This window comes from Dermacentor albipictus, chromosome 10 (assembly GCF_038994185.2).
Source record: "Dermacentor albipictus isolate Rhodes 1998 colony chromosome 10, USDA_Dalb.pri_finalv2, whole genome shotgun sequence".
NCBI lineage: Eukaryota > Metazoa > Arthropoda > Arachnida > Ixodida > Ixodidae > Dermacentor > Dermacentor albipictus.
Window position 1 is genome coordinate 66,851,472 of NC_091830.1, and position 27,122 is coordinate 66,878,593.

At 44.8% G+C, this 27,122-nt stretch overlaps 1 protein-coding gene across 1 annotated transcript in view; it reads right to left on the minus strand.

The window, feature by feature from the left end:
* Nucleotides 1-9,728: 9,728 nt before the first annotated feature.
* The window catches only part of LOC135897950 (phospholipid-transporting ATPase ABCA3-like), a 162,000-nt gene continuing 144,606 nt past the window's right edge, over nt 9,729-27,122 (minus strand). Inside the window, exons 22-25 of the mRNA XM_065426664.1 lie at nt 23,606-23,793; nt 21,350-21,523; nt 16,750-16,963; nt 9,729-10,064 (exon numbers count right to left, since the gene is read on the minus strand). Of these exons, the coding sequence (XP_065282736.1) occupies nt 9,729-10,064; nt 16,750-16,963; nt 21,350-21,523; nt 23,606-23,793 (912 nt within the window). The remainder of the gene's footprint in view (nt 10,065-16,749; nt 16,964-21,349; nt 21,524-23,605; nt 23,794-27,122) is intronic.

Here is a 27,122-nt window from a genome sequence, read left to right on the forward strand (position 1 = left end):
GCTTCTGGAGCTTAATGGTGGTAATTTGCGGTAATATTGGAGGCGGCAATTTAACGCTCTCAGAACGAAAAAAAATGAATTGAAAAAGAAAGCTTGCCAAAAAGCCGGAATATTGTTTTAGCTGTGCGATCGGTTCTCATGATCATATTAAGCAAGACCACGTGGAAAAATATGTCCTAGCTGCCACAAGTGAGCATCCCGTGTTACCCATCCTCTGCATCGTTTATCAACCTCCTGTCTCGTCTTCCTCTTTTTGCGGTTGCGAGTGAGTACAAAACTTAGCGCTGCAGCCTCTGGAGAGTTTTCGTGGAAGGGGAGGGGAACTCACGCGTAATAACAGTCGTGCAGAGGGCGTAGTGCAAACGTCTAGGGATCTCCAACGGCCATTAAGGCAATGGCCAGGGAGTTCATGAGGGTAGACGCTCGGCCTTGGTATATCATGCTAACATAGATTATGCAGTCACGTTTCTCCGCTCCAATTATTCTCAATTTAGCTTGCACAAGCACTCAATACCACTGCAGAGGCGTCGAACACTAGACTAGCAGTATCAGAATATATGTAGACGAGACAAAGCGGAGCAACGATGATTCACTCAAGAGTCAATGAACATTTGGCCAGCTCAGAGCTCCAGGATGACTGATCGATGACTCCAGGATGACTGGATGACTCCAGGATGACTGAATGACTGATCGCGAGCGGCTAGGACGTGGGCCGAGTCCAAAGCATCCTGGAATGAGGACGCCTCTCCAAAGCTACATTCAGATAATAAAGGAGCTTACTCTCTCTATTTCTCTCTCAACACAGTCATCCTGGCATAGAAGAGGAGAAACTGAATCTTCTGGAAACTGTCACATTTAAGGCCGAAGTAGACATCCTTCCCGTAACTATGCCCCGTAAACAGTTTCGTCGAGGTGTTAAGGACGACACCTTCACGTCGCCTGCGACTCGAGGACAAGCTCCCACGTAGATCATGCTTTACTTATCGCTGGGATCCTTACACTTTCTCCAGACATGTGCGAGCACAAACGTAGGTACTCCATGTTCATTCTGACGGCGCAATTTCCTTTTTGGGTAGGACACTGTAAATTTGGCAGACACATAATGATGTTTTCCTCCCACCCCCACAATGGGTAAGCCATCAAACAAAATTTCGCCAGCTCTCGTCGTCCACTCGCTACACGAAAAGACCTCGCAACTCATGCCCACTTTTCCATAAAGGCTGATGTCTTCTACATGCAATCTGAGCTCGCCTTTTGATAAAACGTGGCCAAGAAGATGCCTTTGGGCGACAATTTTGACCTCGCACTGAAAGGTAGATATGGCCAAAATTTCTGAATGGACCAGACAACAGCCACACACTGCTCTTCGGTTATCGAGCACTTGCTCAGTGCATTTCGTAACAGTCTATTGCAGGCAGATTGGAGCGATGTAAGAAAATGTCTTGACGCAAACAATGCTGAGGATAAATTTATTGCAATTTTCAAGCGATTATATCATTTGAATTTTTCGTTAAAAGAGCGCAGATTAAATTGTAAAACACGAAAACCATGGATAACGCCGGAGATGCGTCACCAAATCAAAACAAAAGATAAACTTTATCAAACATTCCTACATACTCATTTACCGGAGGACTCGCTGGCCTTCAAGTCTTATCGTAACAAACTTACAAAACGCTAGCGATCCGCGAGAACTAAGTATCAATCCACATATCTTGAAGTTCCTGGCAATCGTTCTGACGTATTGTGGTCTAGATTAAACACACTCCTTCATCGCGGCCATTGCACCGCCACTGTTTCCAACCTAGAAGTAGACGGTATTGATATGGATCGATCAGATTTGGCTGACGCATTTAATAATTGTTTCACCGGTATGATAACAACCGGAACCCCGGCTGATGCGTGCGAATACGTAAGTGCTCACAACGCTCAGTCAAAGTACTTGTCTCCTATCACCGCCCACAAAGTCTTATCAACAATAAAAAGTATAAAAAATAGCGCCAGTTGTGATATCGACGGAATTCAAATACGTCCTGTCAAAGACGTGTCTGATGTTATCGCGCCGATTTTAGCCGATATCTTTAACATTTGTGTAACTAACTCTGTCTTTCCTTTAAATATGCAAATAGCAAAAGTGACCGTGCTTTACAAAAAAGTGACCGAAATAACTTTGGCAAATATAGACCCGTGTCTATCTTGCCTGTATTCTCAAAGGCCTTCGAAAAAATTTTGCACACTCAATTTTCAAGTTTCATTGACAAATATAATTTATTTACACCTAATCAATTTGGTTTCCGGAAAAATAAATCAGTTGGAGTGCCACTTCTGGACCAAAAAGAGTATATTCGTAAACAATTTGAAAGTAAGGCGCTCGTTCTCGGTATATTTACTGATTTGTCAAAGGCCTTTGATTTAGTAAACCATAAAATATTGTTAAAGAAATTGCATTGCTATGGTATTCGTGGACAAGCCCTAACACTAATTGACTCTTATTTATCGAACAGACAGCAGGTCGTTCAGATAAGCGACTCTATTTTCGGAGTGAAACCTTTGCTGTGTGGAGTGCCACAGGGCAGTTTTCTAGGCCCACTATTATTTAATATATATCTTAATGACATTGTAAATATTAATTGCGAGGCGAAATACATAATACATGCCGATGATAGCAGCATACTTTTTTCAGGGCATGATATTCATGAGCTTATCAGAACTTGTAATCACACAATGAAAACGCTAGAGAGAAGGTCAGCGGATAACGAAAATAAAACAAAAGCTGTTATATTCCGACCAAAAAATAAAATTATTCCACCTCATGAAGACATAGTACTGAGTAATAACACTATTGAAATAGTTGACCATTTTAAATGTCTGGGCATATTTTTTTCCGCGAATATGAGTTGGGATTACCACGTAAGACATGTTCTGCAAAAATTAGCTCAGGTGACAGGCGTAATTGGTCGGCGTCGATACTTACTTCCAAAAGGAATCAAGCATCTACTCTGTCATTCGCTTTTTAGCTCTCGATTAAATTATTGCCAACTAGTATGGGGTACAACGACGGTCGCAAATGTAAATCAAATATACTTCGTTCAGAAAAAATGTATTAGGCATATTTTCAATGCACGTTTTGCGGCATCTACTAATGTGTTATTCTGCACTTCAGGAATAGTTAAAACACACCAGACATACAATTATACGTTAAGCAGAAAATTCAAATGAGAAACTTGTAAGAACATAACAAATTTTCGTGTTGTCGCCAATTTGAGAATTAGGCATTTAAACTATCCCACGCGTCATGGAGAAAATTGGGAAGTAGACACAGTACGATTAAACTCCGGAAAAGAGCGCTTCTCTTACACTCTTCCGTCCCTCCTCAATCACTATGACCTTAACAATTTTGACTTATTTGATGGTTCATATCAAGATATCCGCAAGTTATACACAGTGATGTATAGCTCTGATATTTCTACTACTTAACACTGGTTATACTAAAAACTTTGTCTCGTTTATCAAATTCACAACCGTATCGAATTGTTTCATCTGGTTGTATGTAACTATTTCAAACAAATTGATTTCTATATTGTTCTTTCCTGTACATTCAGTGTATTTATTCTAGACATTTGTAATTTGATAGCATTTCAGATATTCATCTTTCTAAGAAACTGTTTTGTATTTATTTTTTGACGACTGTAAAAACTGCCTTCTGTATTACCTTAGCATTTCCTTTACTTAGTGTGTGCCCTACAGTACTACGCTGTCTGTTAAGTTTTAATTTTTTATTTATTTTACGGTAGTGCTGTTACCGCTCTGAAATTTTTCCATGGGGCTGTGGCCTAGTCAAGCTGTTCTGAAAAACAACTTTTTGTCACAGCCCTTCTTTCTGTATCATTGACAGAATGAAAATAAGAGATTGATTGATTGATTCTTTTCCGCGGAAGGGAGAACGCGCCTTGCATATGCAACAACCTTTTCGCAAAATCCGTGGTAGCGCTGCAGCAGTACGGCAACAATTCCTTGACCGCTGGCGTCAGTATGCAGTAATGTGGGCGCCTTGTCATCAAAATGACAAGGAACAGGTGGGGATGTTAGTGCGCGCTTGAGTTATTGCAACGCGGCTTCACAATGACCGTTCCAATCGAAGGAACTGGAACTTGCAAAGAGCTTGTAGATGGGAGAGGCAATGCTGGCGAAGTTCTGGATAAAATGTTGAAAGTATGAGGCAAGTCGAATGAAGCTGAGCAGTTCTTTTTCACGAAGTGAGCGTGGAAAGTTGAGGACTGCGGTAGTTTTGTCCGGATCGGGCTGGATGCCGTCTTTGCTAACGAGATGACTCAGGACTTTTATCGTTGTGCTAACGAAACGGCACTTCCTCGTGTTTAGTTGAAGTCCAGCATTAGAAAGGCATGCGAGCACTTCATCTAAGCGTTGCAGATGGTCAGTGAAAGTCAAGGAAAACACGACGATGTCGTCGAGGTAACCTAGACAAGTTGTCCAATTGAGGTCGCGAAGAACAGTATCGATCATTCTGTCAAATGTGGCGGGAGAATTGAATAGACCGAAAGGCATTACAGTAAAGTCGTAAAGACCATCCGGCGTAGAAAAGGCGGTCTTTTCTTTGTCCACTTCATACATTGGAATTTGCCAATATCCAGAGCGAAGATGAAGGCTGGAAAAGTATTGCGCGCCTTGCAAAGAGTCAAGGGCGTCATCGATACGAGGCATCGGATATGCATTCTTACGGGTGATCTTGTTTAGCGCGCGGTAGTCAACTCAATATCGTACCGATCCATCCTTCTTCGGCACTAAAACGACGGGTGATGACCAAGAACTGGCGAAGAGACGTATGATGTTTCTTTGCAGCATATCGGCGACGTTCTCCTCGATGATTTTGCGTTCGGCCTAAGAGACTCGGTCGGGACGACGGCGAACAATAGTGTGGCCATCGGTGTCGATACGATGGAAGGCAACAGAGGTCTGTCCGAGTGACGAAGTATCCATATCAAAGGAGACCTCGTGCTTCGTGAGCAATTTAACAACACTTCACTTTGAGCAGCAGTAAGGTCAAGACTTATCACGGAAGCAAGGGCAGTTGAAGCAGATTAGTCATATTGAGGAAAAGCTTGCGAGGTGGAAAGAGGAGCAGGGAGACTAGTTGGGTATCAACATAACAGGTCACTGCGTAGCCTTGAGGTAGGAGGATTGTCTAAGTGGTCGCGTTTAAAGCGATGATTAATACAGAGCTTTCTTTGAACCGCACGAGGCAGGAGGCGAAGACAATCCCAAGGGCAAGACAGCTACCGTAAGGAGTGATGAGCACATCACCATTGGTGATGTCTGTAGAAGACAGACTTGTGATTTGCTCGTGGCCGGGAGGCAGTACAGAATCGGCAGCAGTGAAAAAACGCAGTCATGGCTCATCGGCACTTCCGCTGCAATGAACTGTCTCGGTCATATGGACTACATACAGGTTGAAGGCAAGAGATTAAGGTGGACGCTGACGAGAGAAAGTCTCAACCTAAAGTTAGTTCATGAGCGTACGGGAATAAAATCGCGAATTTAATGTGATGACGGATACTATCAATGAAGACGCGTGCTGTACATTGGGATGATAGTCAAATGACTGCTCCATTAGGCCCAATTAGGGATCAGTCAGGCTAGGTTAAGTGCGAGATTTGCGAGCGCCTGCGCACGTAGCTCAATGGTTGGGAGAGAGGATGATGATGACACCTGGAATGACACATACCCACAGCGCGAGATTGGCGACGAGCACGCGGTATAAGAATGTCAAGTCAGGTAGGAACAGAGGGAGGAAAACTACTCTAACGAAAAAAAGCGGAAATGATTGATAGTTCCCATTATATATTATCAATGTTTAGTTAGCAGTAGGAACAAACCGAAAGAGATGAACGTTGTCTTTGCAGTAGGTCTAATATATCGAAGAAAAGAAAGAATGCCAAGGTAAAAAAACAAAACAAATATACATGATTACTTGAGGGCAGGTGAAATAAGACCCCTAATTCTTGCGGGATTGTATGAAAAGAATCAAACGCTAGAGGTAATGTCGAATAAGCTTGAAGCTTGAAGAATAAGCTTGAAGCTTGAAGTCGAATAAGCTTGGAGCTTGAAGTTGAAGCTTGAATAAGTTTTGGAGCAAAAAATCATTGCTCACCAAATGGCGTGCACCACTGTGGCTAACCCCAATAGCGGACACCTCGGTAAAATGTGTAATTCGATAAAGTGCGTGCCTATCTTGCTTGTCTTATTCAATGGAAAGGCATTATCACGCGATCAGTAAGGAATTCGTTAGGCGGGGATGCCGATACAAATGCAAGCATTTGGCTTTCGCGCGTCTTACCTTGAGAAGGGATCGAGAGAGACAACGAAGGAACGACGGGCAGTTGAGTCATGGTGGCAGCGGGTCGCCACCTTCACGCGTGTAGACGGAAACGGGTAGAAAAAGAGAAAGACGACAAGGACCGTCCTTGTGCGCGCACCCACAGATCAAAGCAAACGCTGCCATAAGAATGCTCGTGGAATTATTTGTACTTGTCGTTGTGCCATTTCCCTAGGGAACCAGGGCAAATCATTTCATGAGCGTTCTTACGGCAGCGTTGCTTTCGGAAGCACACCCTTCGGCCAAGATCCCACGACATTTGCTTGGGAGCACAGTGTTTCCTCGAAATGGTTGAGACGCCCGAACCCGTGGGGCACATTTAAGTTGTTCCTTGACGAGTTAACCCGCGTGGCCTACAAAGTTGCAAAAGCTGAGCTGCTCAATAAGACAAGTGTTTTTCTTTCTTTTGGTCAAGGTGAAGAAGCTTAAAATTTATTGTCATCGTAGGAAGACAAATCATGCCAGAAAATTTCAACTAAATTTGTTATTTGGTCCAGAAGTTAATCCCTTCATTGTGGCGCACTTGAAGAAAACTTTCACAACCGTTTTCGCTCAGCGATGGCGTGCAGTGGTGTGCTCGGTGTCCAATACTAGTAAACAGCTGGCAACGCGACATTGAATGCAGTTGCGAATTGGGGAAATAAAATTTGTAATGAATTTTATAAAAAGATAGCTTGAGTTCACGAGAATCAAAAGATAGCAGCTTCCTTTTGTTGTATTTCAACCAGTAACGCGTATTTTTTTTCGTTTTTCGGAATGCACGTTGTGCCTGAGGTACGGGTTTATACAGATGTGACTGCGGGACAAGACACCGGCGTCCACGTACGCGTCCGGATTAGAAGCCCTGCAGCCACTGTATGACAAGGGCGTCGGTGAGAAAACAAAGGTGGTGTAAGTGATGAATCATTACCCAAAATATTACGTCAAAAATATTACGATAGCAATCTCACGATGAATATCGACACTAATGCGAATGCCGATCGAGCAGTGCAGTGGCAGGCGACATTGCTAAACTGACCTTCTTTTATCACGGGTGGTCGTAATTCAGGCTTCCGTAGCTTAGGCTACAGTGCGTGCAACGTACTCCGATATCGTCCTACATCGATGGGGGATGTGCTTGCCAAGGTCGCCCACGAGCGCGGATGTGTGATGACGACTGTATGACGCCGATGCAGTGAGGAAAGAAGGATGAAGAAGGAATGATATCGATCGAACGACGAAGGCGCATAACGGCGACAGCGTCGCGTCAATGAGATGTCAATTGCTTATTTATGGCGATGTTATAACAACGAGAACGTGACAACGACGGCTGTATGCTGGCAGCTGGACGAAGAGTCGAAAATGATGACGATGAGAGGACCAAGATAGCATGACGACGATGACGTGGCAACGGACGCATGGTAGCGTCTGTGGGACAGCGACGCAGTGACGACGATGGCAGGATCACGACTTAATCTTTATTGAATTGCGATAGCGTGATAACCATAGAATAATGGAGGAATGGTATCGATGGATCGACGAAGGTGGTATGACGACCACTGCATGCCTACAATGGGATGACGATAGCGACGTGATGACGATGGTGAAGCAATAGTGTGATAAGGATGGCATGATGGCAACGGGACGACGTCAGAGTTCCAATCATGACAATGGAACGACTCAGGCGGCATGCTGACAAAGATTCGAACAGCGACATGTGTATGTTGCAATTTACAATAGGTAGCGAGGCACTGGAAGTGGTAAGGGAATACATCTACTTAGGGCAGGTAGTGACGGCGGATCCGGATCATGAGACGGAAATAATCCGAAGAATAAGAATGGGCTGGGGTGCGTTTGGCAGGCATTCTCAGATCATGAACAGCAGGTTGCCATTATCCCTCAAGAGAAAAGTCTATAATAGCTGTGTCTTACCAGTACGCACCTACGGTGCAGAAACCTGGAGGCTTAGGAAAAGGGTTCTACTCAAATTGAGGACGATGCAACGAGCTATGGAAAGAAGAATGATAGGTGTAACGTTAAGAGATAAGAAAAGAGCAGATTGGGTGAGGGAACAAACGCGAGTTAATGACATGTTAGTTGAAATCAAGAAAAAGAAATGGGCATGGGCTGGACATGTAATGAGGAGGGAAGATAACCGATGGTCATTAAGGGTTACGGACTGGATTCCAAGGGAAGGAAAGCGTAGCAGGGGCGGCAGAAAGTTAGGTGGGCGGAAGAAATTAAGAAGTTTGCAGGGACGGCATGGCCACAATTAGTACATGACCGGGGTTGTTGGAGAAATATGGGAAAGGCCTTTGCCCTGCAGTGGGCGTAACCAGGCTGATGATGATGAAGATGATGATGTGTATGTTGACAATGGCGTTGCGACTGCTTCACGAAACCTGTATCACAACGATGCCGTGACGATGACGGCGTGATGGGAGCCGGATGATGAAGCTGGAGTAATAATAATGGCATCAATTCGATGGCATTACGATGACGATGGCCTGACAAGTGAGGCCCGGTAGCGAATGGCATGTCAGACTATAACGGCGCGAGATGGGCGACATAATCACGGTTAAATAACTATCGTGTGATTACAATACAATGACGATGAAAAATTGACGACGGTCGAACGACGAAGGCGGTAGGACTACTAGCTTGCTGAATTTGCACGATATGGCAAAACTAAAGCTGCACTTGATCGTTATACTCATTCTAATAATTAATTCCTAATTATTGTTATTTTCCCGATGTTTCTGTCTTGCTTGCCAATCACGTCTTCTTGTTCTTTTGGCAGTCGTTTGTGAATTATTCTTCTCTTCGATATTCCTAGATAAAATATCTGCCTTCAATTTCATCTGGCGGCCACTTTGGCCTCATCCCTTTTGTTGCGTACGTGGCACAGTCAACAAGAACAAAAAAAATACCGTTAGGCGTTTGTGCCTTACATGCCAAAGTGATCTTATGACTACAAGGTACAGCGTAGTGGGCGACTTCAGATTAGTTTTCGCCACCTCGGGCTCTTTCGAGTGCAGCTAAGTCCGAGCGACTAAGCGTTTTAGCAGTTCGCCGCCGATCGAATGCTGCCGCACACGGGAAACCCACACAGTGGAAACATAATCGTCACCATGTGTTCAGAATGTAAAAGCACGGCCAAATATTACTCTTTTGACTTGAAGAAGACCGCTTACATCGAACGGCGCTCATAAAGAGAGAACGACAGTACCAAGGGCTTAGCACTTGATGTGCCAAATACCTTTATTGCTTCCCATAGGGAGTATCTTCTGGAAACCGGAGTCGGTTTTAGGCTCCAGGTGACGGAGCTGCTGCGCCGTGCCGGTCACCGTGACACTTCTCAAGCCATCGACCCGCTCCCCCCTCCGCTCCCCCCTCCGCTCCCCGCTCCGCTCCCCGTTCCGCTCCCCGCTCCGCTCCCCGGTCCGCTCCCCGCTCCGCTCGCCGCTCCACTCGCTCTTCTGCTCGCCGCTTCACTCGCCGTCCCGCTCGCCGTAGCGCTGGCAGCAGGCTTGACGTGGGCTTCTTGCGTTTTCGCGAAGTTCAAGAAGATATCTTGCAGAGTGTTCTCTCCGACGAGAGCGTGTTCAAGCTCGAAGTTTTTTTGGAGGTGCAAGACCTTGGTGAACAGCTTGCTCCAAGGTATTCTATTTGCCAGGTGATAGCAGAGCAGGTTCTGGGTGACAAACAACATGCGTTGATGCAACACGCAAGGGCACGAGGGGTTGTAAAGGTAACGTAAAATTTGGGGTACATCTATATCGAAAAAAAAACACCTTTCCCGTAACCCTCAATGCGCAATGATGCCGTAGAAACACAGGGTATTCTATGTAGAAATTCATGCTTTGCTCATTTATTATATGGGATTATTGGAAATGGGAGTTAAACCTAATTCCTTCACTCGGACATTTAACCCATTTTATAGGTCTGGATTTTTATGTTTGAACTTTAGTATTCGCTGCTCTTTTTTGTTAAAGAAAGGAAGATTACAAATTCCTGACATGAACAAACTAGTCTTCTAGCAGTAATGAACGACAGAATGGCAGTAAAAGAAATAATTTTCAGAAATACCTCTAAAACATTTTAGGTAGGAAAATAAGTTACCGTTTACCGGCCACATAATCTAGAGGTTGCAATGCAGGCTCTCGTATCTGCGACTGTATGAACGTATGTTTTCCTTCGCAAGTCATTTATTTACAAATATTGATGTCTCCATACGAGACGTAGCACAGGTGGGTAAATACAAGGCTTAGAAGAAACAAGAACACGTTTGCAGAATATAACAAGTTAAATGGCGATACAAAAGAGGCAAAGCAGGCTTACTGAATGCTGATGAAAGTTGACATTGCTAACAGATACTAACACGCTATATGTTTTATAACTTCTGCAGAAAATTTTCGCGTGGGTAGTCGTCTAACGGATTCATCAAGTTTGTTCCACAATTAAATTGTTGACGTAAGGAAAGAACATTGAAAGCACTTCAGTTGCCACCTAAGCGGGACAATGTTCATCGAATCAGTGCGCCTGCTTCTGCGCACAGAGCCGGTGAAGAAAGATACAGGCAAGCAGACATGAACAGCAGAAATGATAGTTCTGTGAAGGTTCATAAGACGATCACATGTGCGTGTCTGAGCCAGCGACTGTAGGGATAATGGCTCAGCATGGAGGAGGGAGAGAAATGGCGATCAATAATGGTTATATAAATCGTATCGCCTTTTTTGTACAGCTTCAAGTTTACCTATGTCGCATTGATGGTGAGGGGACCAAATTTTAGAGGCGTACTGAAAGGTGGGTCAAACCAGCGTTTTGTAGGCTGTGAGTTTGCACTCTTTTGTGCAATTTTTGAGCGTGCGTTTGACGTAGCCAAGCCGCTTTCGAAGAGATGAGGTCAACGTGCTAGTGCCATTTTAAGTAAGTCGTGAAAGTGACTCCAAGTTAATTAGATTTCTTAGCGTACTCAGCTTACAAATCCTATTTTTTATGAGAAAAAGTCATCGACACTATTTCTTCATATAATTATTCGACATTTGTCAGGAGCAGCTCAATCGGCAAAACGAAGAAAAAACGCTATTTAACTGGAGTTGGTCTTCAAAGCCAGTAATGTTTGTACAAAGCACATAGTCGTCAGCACAGATACGGTTTGACCCTGGTGTTACTGATGACTTCGGCCATATCGTTAATATATAATACTATTCTCCCCAAAATCGAACCCCGGGAAACACCTGAATTAACGATAGCTGACGACGAGTGAGGGTTGTTAAAAGAAACAATCTAAGACCTTGAATGTAAATAGCTAGTCAGCCAGTCAAGTAGTTTGTCATTTTCAAGAACCGAGCGTAGTTTAACAAGAAGAGTTCTGTGAAAGACGGTATCAAATGTGTTCGCATAATCTGCAAAAACGGAATATATCGGTCCACGAGAGTTTAGTGCCAACGCAACAGCGTGAGTAAATTCGAGGACCTGCTGGAAAGTTCAGTGGCCAGCACGGAAACCATGTTGCTATATAGAGATAATGCTGTTATAAGCTAAAAACCTGCTGATACGGTTATGAATGGTGTGATCTAATAACTTACATCATGTGTTATTTAAAGAAATTTGTGTGTAGTTAGAGAGCATCTGTTTGTTGCCAAATTAAAAACCGGGATGACAGTGGCAACTTTCCAGAGACGAGGAACGCTGCATGAGTCAATCGATTTTCGGTAAATAATGGTTAGGTAACGTGAAACCCATTCCGAGTAACTTTAAAAAATTCGTTTGGAACACCATCAGGTCTAATAGGTTTGGTTGTGTCAGTATTAAGCAGTAGGTTAAGAACCCCTTTTATGGAAATTTGGATGTCAGAAATGGACTGCAACATGTCGTGTGCCTTGAATCTTGGGTTAGTACATTCATCATAGACAGAGACCGATGTAAAGCCCTTGCTGAACGCTTGAGATATAGAAGTAGGATCAGAACATGGTTGGTCGTTTATATTAAATGTAGATGAAACCGGGGATAAAGGGTTAATAGATTTCCAAAATTTCGCTGGGTCAACTTTCATGAGCGCAACCAGTGCATTGTTATAACAAAGAAGTCTCTTGCATCACGTAATTTAGTGTTTAATGTTGACTTCAGTAAACTTAGTAAAAAAATGATGGTGGCTGTTTGGCATGGAGTTTCGATGCTTGCGAAGCCGTTTTACTAGACGAACAAGTTCCATGATACACCTTTAGTACCAGGCGCGTTTCAAGTTACGTTTTATGCATTTCTTTACCACGAATCTTAAAATTACCTCTTGGGCAATATTGTAGAACTATTCAAGTAAGGTACTGACGTCACAGTGGGCACTGGAAGTGAAGAATTGATCAAAGGCTGTTGCCAGTAAATCAGTAATAGCAATGCCATCTGTACAGTTAAAATTCAATACAGTATTGAAAAGAGGTGCCATGCTGTCAATGGCCAGTTTTAACGTAAACAAGACTGTTTTGTGATCAGAAAGACCATCAGTTATTTCAAGTTCCACCCGCCGGGGTCGCTCAGTGGCTATGGGGTTAGCCTGCCGAGCACGAGGTCACGGGATCGAATCCCGGCCACGGCGGCCGCATTCCGATGGGGGCGAAATGCGAAAACACCCGCGTACTTAGATTTAGGTGCACGTTAAAGAACCCCAGGTGAAGGAAATTTCCGGAGACCCCCACTACGGCGTGCCTCATAATCAGAAAGTGGTTTTGGCACGTAAAGCCCCAAAATTTAATTTTATTTGACATTCCAAACCATGACATAAAAGTGGCCATTTACAAAGACAAGATCCAAGATGGAATCTTCACGTGCAGGAACCGTGACAACCTGAGTTAAGTCGTATGAAGTAGCCAAGACAATCAACGACTCGCGTGGTAATTTGTCACGGCCATCTACGGAAAGAGAGGCCCAGTTTACACTCGGGACATTAAAATCGGTACACAGTATCAAACCACAACAAAGGAACCTGTGTTTAACTATGTATTCACAAACGATAGGAAAGATCACCAAAGCTGGGCGGGCGGTATATCGCACCCAAAACAACGACCAAACCACCGATTTTAACTTCGGGCCAAAGTGATTCAATATTTGGGAGTTCTGGAAGTACGCAATATTTGATGCCGTTTCGAAAAAAGAGCGCCGCGCCACCACCTTGCCCAACCGGCTTATCTTTCCGTAGAACCGTGTAACCCTGAAGGCAGACATGCAACATCGAAATAACAACGCTGAGCCAAGTTTCGGTTACACAAACAAAAGATGGATCGTGGCGATACACAAGACAGTTAAAGCCATCAGTTTTATTTAGTAGACGACGCGCATTTGCATTTAGTAGCGCCAATCGACAGTTGGATTGCAGTCAATTGGAAATGTTTATAATTAGCCGAATACCTTGATGAATGTTTTGACCAAGATGGCTTTTGACTGGTACTTGCACTAACCAACCATCAAGGCACCCGAATTTTTTTTTTGGTGTAAACAAGATGTGAACAATTTTTTAAAATGTTCAGAAGACCTCAGCAATGCAAGCGTTCAACATTACACACACAAAAATAATTCCTATAAGGGTACTGCAAGAAATGACATTTTAAAAGGGCCTATGTGTGTATTTTATAAACTCTGCTTGCGTCTTGTTTCAAAGTGCACGCGTGCAGCATTGATGCCTACCCCGTGTGGAAAAAATTTTGAAAATTTTACGACAGTTGTAGCTATCTTCAAGAATGCCCAATCATGCCAGGAGCTAGCCAAGTCATGCGCTACTTTATCAGTTTTCATAGTGTCCTATGTGTGAACTGCCTTCTGCGTTATGACCGTATTTTCAAAGAGGTTATATAGAGGAGAGTATAGCGTTGGCAGTGTCATACAGAACTGCTCACCACTGTTACCAGTAAATATGGTGTGCGGTATTATTAACGTTGTTGCACTAAATGTAATAACGATATCACTATTGTCATCATGACCGTCGTGTACTTGTAGCTGCGAAGCACATTGACCATTACCGTCCGTAGGCATGTGCGCCAGATAAGCGTATGTAACGAGCGCAAAAAACGAGGAAACTCTATATATATATATATACCCGAGAAAGCAGTCCTGGGTCCTGGTAAATACTCACAGTGAAGTATACTCGCGTATGAAGCGGTTTATTGACGTTGCGGGCGGGGTACGGCCTTCATCAAATTCTGATTTATATATATATATATATATATATATATAAATATATATATATATATATATATATATATATATATATATATATATATATATATATATATATATATATATATATATATATATATATACCCGAGCAAGCAGTTCTGGGTCCTGGTAAATACTCACAGTGAAGTATACTCGCGTATGACGCGGTTTATTGACGTTGCGGGCGGGGTACGGCCTTCATCAAATTCTGATGAAGGCCGGACCCCGGCCGAAACGTCAATAGACCGCTTCATACGCGCGTCTATTTCACTGTATATATATATATGCATTGTCTGGAAAGCAGCAGGGCAAAATGTTTTTTTCTTTTATCACAATTTTGACACGTCGACTTTATAGTTCTCAAAATCTGCTACTTCTGCAGCCAATTTATTGCTTTATTGTCGTTATCGTCTATGCTCACAACTTATCATGCTTTTTTCTTTGTTCTTCGTTAACATGGAGTCCTTGTACCTCGTATGGCCTATCCTGGATAGTACTGAATAGGCTTACAGTAGTGAATAAATAAATAAATAAATAAATTCTTGGTTTCCAGCAGCTCTTGCCAGTCACTGAAGGCTCCCTAGAACTCAGATACTGGAATGCTCTTCAGCTTCCTGGTTACGGCCTGTTCAATTGCTTGAACCGAGCCATAGTGCTATCCTTTCATAACTTTTGTCAGAGGGGGTAGATGGAGAAGTCTGAAGGAGCAAGATCTTGGCTCTAAGTGGCTGGGGAAGCTGTGCGATGCTATGTTTGTTCAAAAGATCCATTACAGCAAAGGCAGTGTGGCTCGGCGACAGAGGCGCTCCTCTCACGCACAACGAAATCACTAAATTCTTTTACTTAGAGAGAAGGGTTTTCCCCCCGCCTCACTCCACGCTAAGCAGGCCGCAGGCAGTCACACTAAGACTTCTGCAAACGAACAGCTACCCTAATCCGGCGTCCCTTAATAGTATATATCCCGAGATTTATCCGAATTGTTCTTGCGTGGCCTGTGGTGAGGTAGCTACGTTGCCTCATATGCTCTGGGAGTGCAGGTCGCTGGGCCCGAAATTCACCAAGGAAGAGTGGGACGCACTCCTGCGAAGTCCCGTCTTTGAGGACCAAATCCTGGCCGTCCAGCGCACCCGCAATCGGGCCGGCAGACTAGATCTGTCAGTCTCGTCGTGGGATTAGCCAGGTGCGCGTATTATCGCGCTTTGCTGGACCAAATAAAAGTTTATTCACTCACTCACTCACTCACTCACACGGCTCACTGTCCTGATGGAGCCTCAATGACCCAGCGATTGCTGGACGGACGACAGCGACTCTATTTCTCAGTCTTTCAAGTACTTTCACGTAGAGTGCAGCATTCAGTCTGACTAGGCGATGCATGTTCTCTGTGAACCACTCTTTTGCAGTAGAAAAAGATTATCAACGTCAATTTCATTTTCTACTTTCTCAAGCGGGCTCTTTCGGGCGAGGTAAGGGGGTGTGTCATTCAGAGCTTTGTAGCGTTGTCATGGGGTCGCAGTCAAAACGTCACGACTCGTTTCTGGTGATAACACTTTCGAGAAAATTTGTATTGTCCCGAACACAAGAAGTTCTCGACAACTCATGATAAGCCTTTGTTTTATTTCTTCGGTTAACACATTAGGGACTAATTTTCCTCAAACTTTCCTGAATACGAAGTTTTCGGTCAAAATTTCGTGCGCTACAGTTCTCGGCAAGCTTAACTGTTCTGATATCATCCGCATACTCAATCTGCGGTCAGAGTTAAAAAGATTTCGCAATTTCACTAAGGTTTCTCTCCTTTTTGCCATTGAAGGGCTTCTTGGCCATTGCTAACCTTCAACTTGCTCTCTTCCCTCCCAAAACTCGGCACTTTGAAAGGGGTTCACCTTCAACTCGATCTGCTCTTCGTGAAGGTTTGCAGACGACTGGCGACTGGTGCGCTTGTAGCTAAGATCCCCCAACACCCAAACAGCACAGCAACATCCCCCTCATTCACCACCTGGTGGCAGGAAAGAAATCAGTCCGACCACTTCCCTGAAAAGCCTGTATATATATATATATATATCGGGTACCTCGTCGTTACCGGGTGTTCATGCAGAACCGTAACATCAGAGCAGATACGTCTCAGCTTAACGCCCCTTTTCCCTGGTGAAGGTTAACGAAGGAGTACGCAGTACCTGGTGGTCGTCCTTGAGTTGAATTCCGGCGAAGTTGTGTTCAACAGCCTGCTTCAGCATGGGCGTGCTTGCTACAGCCGTGTGTTTGAGCAAGAACTCGAGCCGGTAGCCTTGACCAAACTTCTCTCGCAGGTGCTGGACTGTGCCTAGGCACATCATGCGGCCTTGGACCATGATCGTGAGCCGATCGCAGGAAAACTCGCACTCGTCCATGCTGCGTGTATTCAAAGCCGTACGCAGCAAAGTGTTATGGTAGCAAACCCCATTCGAACGAAGTCACTGTTATGTTTTCATAGCCAAGCTTTCCTCCCGAAACCACTAAAACGTTTCTGAATATGGCTGCTACCACTGCTGGCTTGCCGCATAACACTTATTTATTTAAGAAAAAGAATAAATTACGTGCTCGATGGCGGCATCAAAAGTCGGTCCTCAAGTGCAGCAGCCCGATAAGGTAATCTTTAAGCCTCAATTGCTCGTTTTCTTTATTTCTTGGCTTGAAACTTGAAAACATATTGATAAAAATGGTAAAGATAAGGCTGCCAGCCACTTCGAGATGGACACAAATTATTTAATTTGTTATAAATCATTACACCAAATGAAATATTCCACCGACCAGATCAGATTGCAGCTGGTATTCATCTCATATACATGCGGACCTCTGGATGAAACTCGTTTACAGGAGGTATGCTTTTATCTTAATGTTTGCCTTTAATACCTGTCTTCTCACTCATATGATATCATTATTGGCAGGACAGCTTCTTCCTCATCGCAGTGCGTATAAGATTGCGTGGTCGTGGCCGAGCATTTTCGGTGTCATCTTGCAATGTACTTTTGCTGAGTGCTGCTGAAAAAGGATATCTACGGGAAGTCTTCCTTGCCCGTCGAATATTAGGCAACAAGCGGATGCATACTTCTATCGTGTCATCGCCAATCGGAGTCGCGGAGTAACAACACCTAAGTTGGAGTGACTACTGATGCATTCCACATGTTAATATATTCGGAATAGAATGGGAGCCCCAGGTTCCGAAATTAACTTGGAATGGAATGTGCGCAGAGTTCTGCAGCGCCAGTTATTGAGCTTAGGGGAAACTAAAAAAACTGGAAACTTTGCTAATTAGACTGAAATTGACTAGGTAAATATTTGAAACTTAAACAATGTACCCTATCTCGCAGTATTGAAACATACAAAGGGGCATTCAATGGACGGTACAATTCTAAAGACTTGGAATGAGTAGTGCGTTAGAAGTCTCAAATACATATCCAGAAGAGAATGTTACACTAAATATTATGTGATTTATTAAGAGCATCCTTGGCCTGGAACACAAGAACGGATGCCAACGCTGCATTCTGTTTGAGTGCACGGTAATTTGGAATGGCCATGATAACCTTTTTCAGCTGTGATGTGTTCAGAAGATAAGCTAACCAGCAGTTAGAGAGGTGTGCTGGAATCGATGTTCGTTAATATGCCAGTAAATGTGAAGCAAACAAAAAAGTCATCTTGGATACCTACGTAGTGCTATGCAAAAGCCTCCGAAGGCAACTAAACTCTGAATGTATAAAGTTCTTGTTCGCCCTGTTATCTATTATACCGCAACAGTCTGGTCACCCCATAACCAAAACAACGTACTCAATCTAGAAGCAGTTCAGAAAAAAGCCGTCCGTTGCATTTTTCACCGGTATAATCATTATTTTCACTCTCGTCTGCACTGCCTACGCTGAAACTGACATTACTTTCAGTACGTCGTGATGTGGAATCATTAAAATTTTTGCACAACATATTTAACACGTCCTATCTTACTTCAAACACAGCTTGCATATCTTCCATCAAGCCTTCTTGCACGCATAACTTCCACGAGCTTAATTCTAACCCTTTCTATGCCCGTACAAATACTTTCAAGTACAGCTACTTTGCCCGAACAATAGAAGTATGGAATTCCTTACGTGGCTGCTTTCATTCACTGCCGATAAGCGAATTCAAAAGTGCTCTATATGAAAACCAGCATGTGTAACTACTTAGAATAGGTTTCGTTTCTACTTTATGTGTATGCATATCGCTGTGTTGTTGCTTTTAAGAATCGATGAAAACGATTTAAGATGTTGTAAACGATTGTTATGATGTTGTAAGAGTCATTGTTGATTTCACTTTATTTTGAGTTCACCACTGTTTTGCCCACTCCACCTTTGTCATTCCGGCATGCTCATTTCGCAACTTCCACGCCAATGTGGTCATTTTTCGTAGCCATGTCGCTGTTAACTTCCGTCCTCATCACCTCGTCGCCCCTGCGTTGTCACATGGCCCTCTGCACGCCGCCATCTTTGAGATGCCATGGCCAGAACCTTATTGTCAATCCGTAGTCATCTTTCCATCCTCTTTACTCGATCATCATGGCAATGTCGTGATTGCGCCATGAGCACAGCGTCGCTGTCAGGGAATTTAGGTCATTAAATTGTCGCCATTTCGTAGTAGTGATTTCACGGTCTTAATGCCATTGTCCTCATCCCATTGTCGACGCACCATCGTCGTCATACTGCAATGTTGTAGTAACGGCGAAGGACAGAGTGGCAAAAAGAGCTTATCTCGAGACCAACTTCTTTATCGGACGAACTTATGCCCCTATAGCAAGCGACACTCGAAGCACGACGACAGCGGGGAGCCCAGTTTGCGATCGTCAAAAATTTGACCCACGGGTCAAGCACGCCAGCGTTTAGACATCGCTAACCGAAGGTCCCATCGTAGTTAATTGTGCTCGCACAGCTTCAAAAAAGTGTAACCCCATTTGCGTTGCGCATACAATCTGATTGTACGAGGTTCCGCGAGAGGATACCAAACAGATATAGTGAACGATAATTTTCGAGTATAATGGAGGCGAGCCTTGCGATGAGCGATAATCTCAATTTGTCAGGTGGTGAAATACAGAGGTCGAAAAAAAGGACAGATAAGCGCATGTGTCAATCTCCTCTCTTTTAAAGCATTGTCTCGATGCTGTAAAGAGGAGCGCAGGAAACTTAAGTTGACGCAGTAAAAAAAAACACACATTGAAACGAACTCCTAGGGTTGCTGACCGCACGTGGAAGGGCTCAAAGCTCACAACATGAACTACGTGGGGTCACGAGTAGTGGCGCTGTGATTGAGCAATGCCGTTTGGCAGGAGCCCGTAGTCCACTGCGCCAAAGCGTTCTATGACCTGGCAAGGTCCGAAGTAGCATCGGAGAAGTTTCTCACCATGTTCTCGTAGACGTAGCGGAGTCCAAGCCCAAACACGCCTGCTAGGTTGGAAGTCGATGTATCCCTAAGGCTGCCGTTGTTAGAGCATTGTCGTAATCGCCCAGTAGTCATAGTCATTTTCATGGTATTGTGGTACCCTACTCAAGTCCACGCAATGTACATGTTTGGAGTTCTCCGCACCACGGGTACATAGCCTCTAACACTTTCTTTGTTATTTTGATGCGTGGTACTTCGAGCTAACTTGGCGTCGCACCTCGTTCCTTTTTAGTATTGCAAACTCAGAAACAAAAACGACATTGTGGTGCAACTTTTCTGAAAAAGTTGTACTTTGCGAAATGTGGAGCTTATAAGTGTCACTGGGACACGATTAAACAGAGCCATATTCTGAAATCGTCCTTATCAGTGATTTGTGTGCTGACAATTTGCAATCCAATATAGGGTCCTTTATTGTTCCGTTTTATTGTGCAAGTGCAAGAAGTCCGTGAAAATATATTCGGTTGGCGTGTTTCTGCCACTCAGGGTCGGGTGAAAGTTGCCTGGAGGAATATAAACCCGTCTACTCGAGCAGCAGTGGCACTGGCTAACATTTCCATAGTTAAACACATTTGCACAACGCTTACATTGTGAATGATGGTACAGGCGCTTCATCCGCTCACGTGGTAACGCGTCACACACATCGCGCTCGGGCTATTCGACGTTAACGAACGAATGCAATTTTTTCTTCGCCCTTTATTGGCTTCATTTAGAAACCACTAATACATCGAGTCCTCACTTCCTATCAAGGACTCCCCTGAAGCAGCGCTCGAACACACCTACTTTCGGCTATGCTCACCTTAAATTTATATTTTATGGGAACCATATTACTAGAGCTCAACCCAGCTCCTCAGGCGCGGCGGTGTCGCCTTCAATACCACGTTACACCGTGACGTCACGACAGAGGAGAAACGGGGCTCCAACTCGCGCCGTCGCTCGCGGCGTCGCGGCGGTATATAAGCAGCTGCGCTTGCCTCTGCTAGACACTCACGAGGTGAGATGCCTCCTGGAGACAGAGCAGCTCGTTGGAATGAGAAGCGAAGGTTGCGGCGTGCTACCGAGACTGTTTCTAGGTGGCTTTGCTACGGCGCAGCGACTACGCGCCCCGCACCGGACGCGGTGAGCGTCGAGCAACGCACCGTTCGGCGCAACAACGAAATGTGCGCCTGAGCAAGCGCCGCACGCCTGAGCCGACGCCGACGACAGCGGCTTTTCTGCGACACGAGCTCCTTAACGCTGTCGCGTTAAAATAAAGGCTAGCATGCTTCGCATCCTGGGCTTAACCTTAGCTAAGCCAGAGCCAGTTTTTTATTGTTTCCACTTAGATGTCGCAGTACTTACTTGTGCGACGTGAGCACGAAAGTTGTCCGCGAGCGTTTCTTGATCTCAGCGATGGCTCGGAAGATCTTGTTTCGAGACACCACGTCCACGCCAGCGTATGGCTCGTCGAGAAATATGAACGGCGGCAGACCCAACAACGCTGCGCCGATGGACAGCTTCCGGCGGTTTCCTCCGCTATGAGGAAGGAAACAGCGCTCAGTTCGCAATTGCGAAATAACAAACACTTCTCACGTCAAAATAGGCGGTGAATGTTGCTTTATGTATTGTTGTGGCTACTGAAAGAGTGGAAAAATGAAGATTCCAACCGTGGCCCGTCGTGAGGCATTGAGTGAGCAGAGGACGTCTAACACTTACACTCCAGGAAAGACGCATGCGGCTACTGCATAAGAGCAGGGCCTCGTCAAATTAATTACTCAATTCTAAATTAGTTCCATTAGGTTGTCTGGGCAACACTTGGGATAGGCTATGATTGGGACCGTCTTGATGTCAGTGGGGTAGATACTGCAATGTGATGAAAGAAAAAAGAAGATATACATTATTACAGCGCTAGTGTTGAACGTCTGGCCCGTCATAACGAAATTCCATAACCTGCGGCTGCTCGTCAGGGTAGCGGCCATGCTTTTGTGATGCCGGATAAATGATCAAAGGCCAAAGGCAGTTGTGCCTTTCAAGCTCACTTACGACAGAAAATTTTACTAAATTTGCTAACCCATCCACATTCCACGCAATTCCCTTGCATTTTCTTGTTCTTGCTGTTGCTGGACCGTGGCCACAGTCTTTTGAAAAACGACGATGAAACTCCTTAGTTAAAACATTTATTTTTACAATGTGAAACCCTCCTGCTTAGGTCAACGAAGGCTTTAGCATTTGTTTCAACGTTTTCGTGGGCGGATTCCCAAGCTGTACTCACTAAAGAAAGTAGCCACTCAAGAAAAGAAAAACAAAATGTGGTACGTACGGTCATTGTAGATGACTGCTGGCAAAGAAAAAAAACATTAAAACCTTTGTAACCCCCGTAACATCATTGCACTTCTTGAGAAACTGCTTTTCACCATGGGCCGGCCACCCCTTTGTGTTTATATATATATATATATATATATATATATATATATATGCACGCAGGCCCATAGGACGCGCATATTTTGCCAGAGCAGTAACCACTCCGGGGTAGCCCACTCGTATAATTCATAACAACGAAGCATTCTGCGCATAAGGTAGATGTTAGCCGGAGTCGAGCCTGCCATATTCCTTACGTTCTGAGCATGAAACTTCAAATCTGAAATTGAAATCTGGAGCAACCGCAGCGCCATTCTAATTTACTGGTGTCAGGCTAGTTTTCTGTCATTCTATATGCTTTGATGCTTTCTATTCGACTCGGTGCCTATAACTTGAAGGAGGTATTTGAACAATAAATATGTAAGGACACTATATTCCTACCTGACAGAAAAACACAGCGTGGACACACTAAGGCACCGTGTACATAATCGTGTAGGACAATATTAGCGCGTCAACAGCAAAATCATTGACAAAATCAACGGAATATAAATGCGTCCCGTTTATCTTAAAGCCCTTCTGATTGTAAGTGCATTGAAAATTGTAATAACTTGCACAAAATGCTTTAGTAAGATAAGTGGGAACGTAGGTGGCTGGGTGTCCTTGCTGAATGGGAGTATTTGGCCGCATGGAGCAGATTATTTCCTCTTTTTTGTTTTGCACGATGCGTTGCACCAGACATAATATTCAGTTGGCTGGGTGGGTGGGTTTGAAGCGTGCTAGAGACGAAATAGTTGCTATTGTAATATCTGGTATTCCTGCAAGCAACATTCGCATGGAGTCCACATTCTGGAATAATGACAAAACTAACTTAAAGATTTTAAATTTCATAGTTCATTCTGCAGCTATGAACCCTTTATGATACTAGTGATGCGATATATGAAGGAAAAGCGCAATTTTGTTCATCAGAAATATTTCGCGCCTGAAAGGGTATAGAAGTTTAGGGTATATGCTGAAGGTTTCACCAAAAATGCGAGGGCGCCAGATGAAAGAAAACAACATACGGTGAGTAGCTTAAGCAAAACCTGCAAACTCGGCAAAAAAGGAAAACTAAAATTTCCATATGCAATCAACTAGAAAATTGTACAGTGTACGTTTTGCTTCTAAATGGACGATAACACTGATGAATAATGATGAGTTGGAAATTAAAATTCCGTAGAGTCGTCCTAAGAATTCTCAGGTAAATAATTTCGAGTGGCAAACCTGTACACTCCGCACTCCTTGGAGGCGTGCTCCGTGAGGTCGGCAACTGATAGGATGCTGTCTATCATGGGCTTCAATTCGCCTTCGGGGATGCCTCTCAGCCGACCAATCAGGTAGAGGTACTCGTACGAATTCAGCCGGTCCAGTAGGCCACCTAGCTGAAAGCAGTAGCTGATCTGCGACTGCCACTGTGGTGAAGCAAAAAAAAAAAGAAGAAGAAAAACAGTTTTTTCTTCGTGGCCGAATGCACACCCACATTGACTAAAAGGGAATCTTTTGTTTCTGTTTCTAACGTATTTTTTTTTCAACGATTCCAGCACATTGGCACCTTTTCCTCTCAAATGGTACTCCCGTATGCGTACTGGAAGTAAGTTGCAGTTGGCGCCAAATGCTCCCCGCTGTGCCTGCATTTACAGGCTACGGATGCCTAAATGTGGCTCCGTAAATGTGTGTGCGAGTGTGTTTTTCGCGCCTAACACTGGTGCTTGGGGAAACATTTTGCAAAGTTCCTGAAAATTTCTATGTTTTAGCTGTTAACTGATTCGCACACATGGTTTACCCCGCAGGAACACTGCAACCACGAACAGACCTGATATTGGAAGTCTCCGGAACAATTGTCCCTACCGCAGGTCGCTTGAAAGATACACGCCGCAGAAAGAATGCGATGATTTGGGGAAAATCACGCGTTTGCGTTTACGTTGTGTTTAGTTATGACTAGTTAACACAAATGCGCTTGCGCGGTTTGCAAATTCTATTTTTTTTTCAAAGTTGCAACTGCTTTCTGATGACTCAATGAGATTATAGATTCAGCTCAATTTATGATAATCAGCCTCCATGGAAGGACGCACAACAATAACGTCTCTTCTAATTACTACTTCAGCGGCACTGGCCGAAAACAATGCTTTTAAAGTGATTTTGTCCTTTCATTGCGTCGCATATTTGCAGCAAATGACGCAAGTTATTATTACAGGCTGTGTACGTTTTTGTAAATTGTCACTGTTTCTTTTTTCGTCGTACTTGATATTGTCATTAGATTTGAGGACTGATAGAGTTGTGCGTTTGGGATATTACAAACAAGAAGACAGATATGCCTCGTTTACCATGAGAGAGAGTAAAACTTTATTAAATGTAAATAAAACAAGGCACGATGGTTGGAGCCCCTATTCCAGGGCCCCACTGGCACGAGCGGCTCGCTGGGCTTGGTCCAGAAGAGCCAACTGGCTCTCCCGACCCTCGTCCGCAAGCCATGCCTCCCACTGCCTATTCCTCATTAGTGGATGTTCGTGTAATATGGGACTGTCTATGTGCGGAGGCCTCCTGGGACACTCCCATGTGATGTGTTTTAGTGTGGGTGTGTCTGTGCACCACGGGCACTCGTCAGTGAACCTCGTGGGGTGTATTCTGTGTAGGTGGTGCAGGTTGGGGTATGTATCCGTCTGAATACGACGCCAGTCCCTCTCCTGTTGGCTGTTGAAATCGGAGTGAGGATGTCCAAAACGTCTCCGCTCCTGCCTTTGCTGTAGGAGGATGTCACGAGAATTCGGTGGAAGGTCATCCCTAGGCCATGCCGTTGCTCGGACGTACAAACCTCGAGCAATACGGTCTGCCCTAGCGTTTCCTGCCAGTCGCTCGTGTGCCGGACACCAGACGATAGTGTGGTGCCCCTCTAGTTGAGTGCCTAAAATTTTGATTACTGATTTGGGTGCCGTTCCTTGTAAAAACAGGCGGTAAGCCGCTTGTGAGTCGGATAATATGACAGCCGAATTGATTTGGCGCTCGGGGTCCTGAATGGCCAAGGCGATGGCTGCAGCCTCTGCCACGCATGCCGAGGCGGTTTTGAAGGATGCCGTTGTTATGTTGTTGTTGCATGTAGAAACTATGGTGAAAGTGTCTGAGCTGGCTCGACCGGCATCCGTATAATACACCCCCGGTCCCATGCCGAAACGTTTGTGAAGGGTCTTTGCCCTTGCTCTGCGTCGTCCGAGATGGTACTTGGGGTGCATGTTTTTGGGAATTGGGGCCACCGCGATCTGCGATCGAACGTTGCGGTCTATCTGTGCCGTTTCCTCTCCGCAATACTGGGGTCTCAGGGGAAAGCCTTACCTCGCCAATACTTCCCTGCCCTGAGTTGAAGAACAAAGTCGTTCTTTCTGGGCATATAACGTCGCGACTGCGTACTCGTCAAAAGTATTGTGCAGGCCCAGTCCCTCGAATCTCTCTGTGCTAGCGCATTCGGGAAGACCAAGGGCGGCTTTGAAGGCTTTTCTTATTATTGCGTTTGCCTGTTTAATCTCTTGGTTTGTCAAGGCCTGATATGGAAGGGCGTATGTGAGTCGGCTAATTACGAATGCGTGAACCAGGCTGATGGTCTCTCCCTCAGTTAGGCTGTCTCTGCTTCTTGCCACTCTTCTTATCATTCTGGCCACGTTTCCTGTGACCGCCTTTAGTTTTTGTAGGGTGTGAGATGTTCCAGCATTCTGCTGTATCCACTTCCCCAATATTCTGAGTGTCTCCACTTCACGAATTGGTGCCCCGTCGAGAGTCAGAGTGAGCGGCACCCAGTCCTTCCTTCTTGCGTATTTCGCACGCACCCGAATGAATTCCGATTTTTCGGGTGCGCATACCATGTCCGCCGCCCTCGCGTACTCCACGACTGCGTCTATGGCCTTTTGAAGGGTTTCTTGCTTGTCCCCGTAGAACCCCTGGTGAGCCCAAAACGTAATATCATCGGCATATATCGCACAACCGAGATTCGGGTGTTTATCTAGCTCCAGGGCTAGCTTTCTCATCCCTACATTGAAGAGCAGTGGAGAGAGTATAGCTCCCTGAGGGGTACCTCTGTCGGGACAGTTGAGGGTGTCGGACCTCGTGGAGCCTAATCCGATTGTGGCCGTGCGGTGGCTGAGGAACGAGCGCACGTAGTTATAAATTCGCGTTCCGCAGTTCACCGCTTCCAGTCCCTCCAGAATAGCGTGGTGGGAGATGCTGTCGAAGGCCTTTTTGATGTCCAATGCCAGTACAAATTTATCTTCCGACCCTCTGTTGGGGTGCAGGACCTCGTGTTTTAGTAGTAGAAAAACGTCCTGCGCAGACACGTGGGGTCGGAAACCGAACATGTTGGAGGGGAACATGTTGTTTAGCTCTATGTGGGTCGAGAGCCGGACCTGCACAACCTTTTCAAAGAGTTTCCCCGCGCACGACGTTAAGGAGATGGGTCGAAGGTTGTTGATGTTACGAGGCTTACCTGGTTTTGGAATAAGAATAATTTTTGCTTCCTTCCATTCTTTTGGAAGGACGCCGTCCTCTGTCCAGACCGTGTCGTTAAAGAATTTGGTGAAGCTCTTTAGCGTGTCGTCACTTAGATTGCGAATCATTGCGTTCGTAACCTGATCTATCCCTGGGGTCGTGTTTTTCTTGAAGGAGTGGGCCGCTGCGTAAACCTCTTCAAAGGTTATGGGGGCGTCCAGTTCCGGTTGGTCCTGACCTTCGTAAACGGGTTTGGTGGATTGCCCGGTCG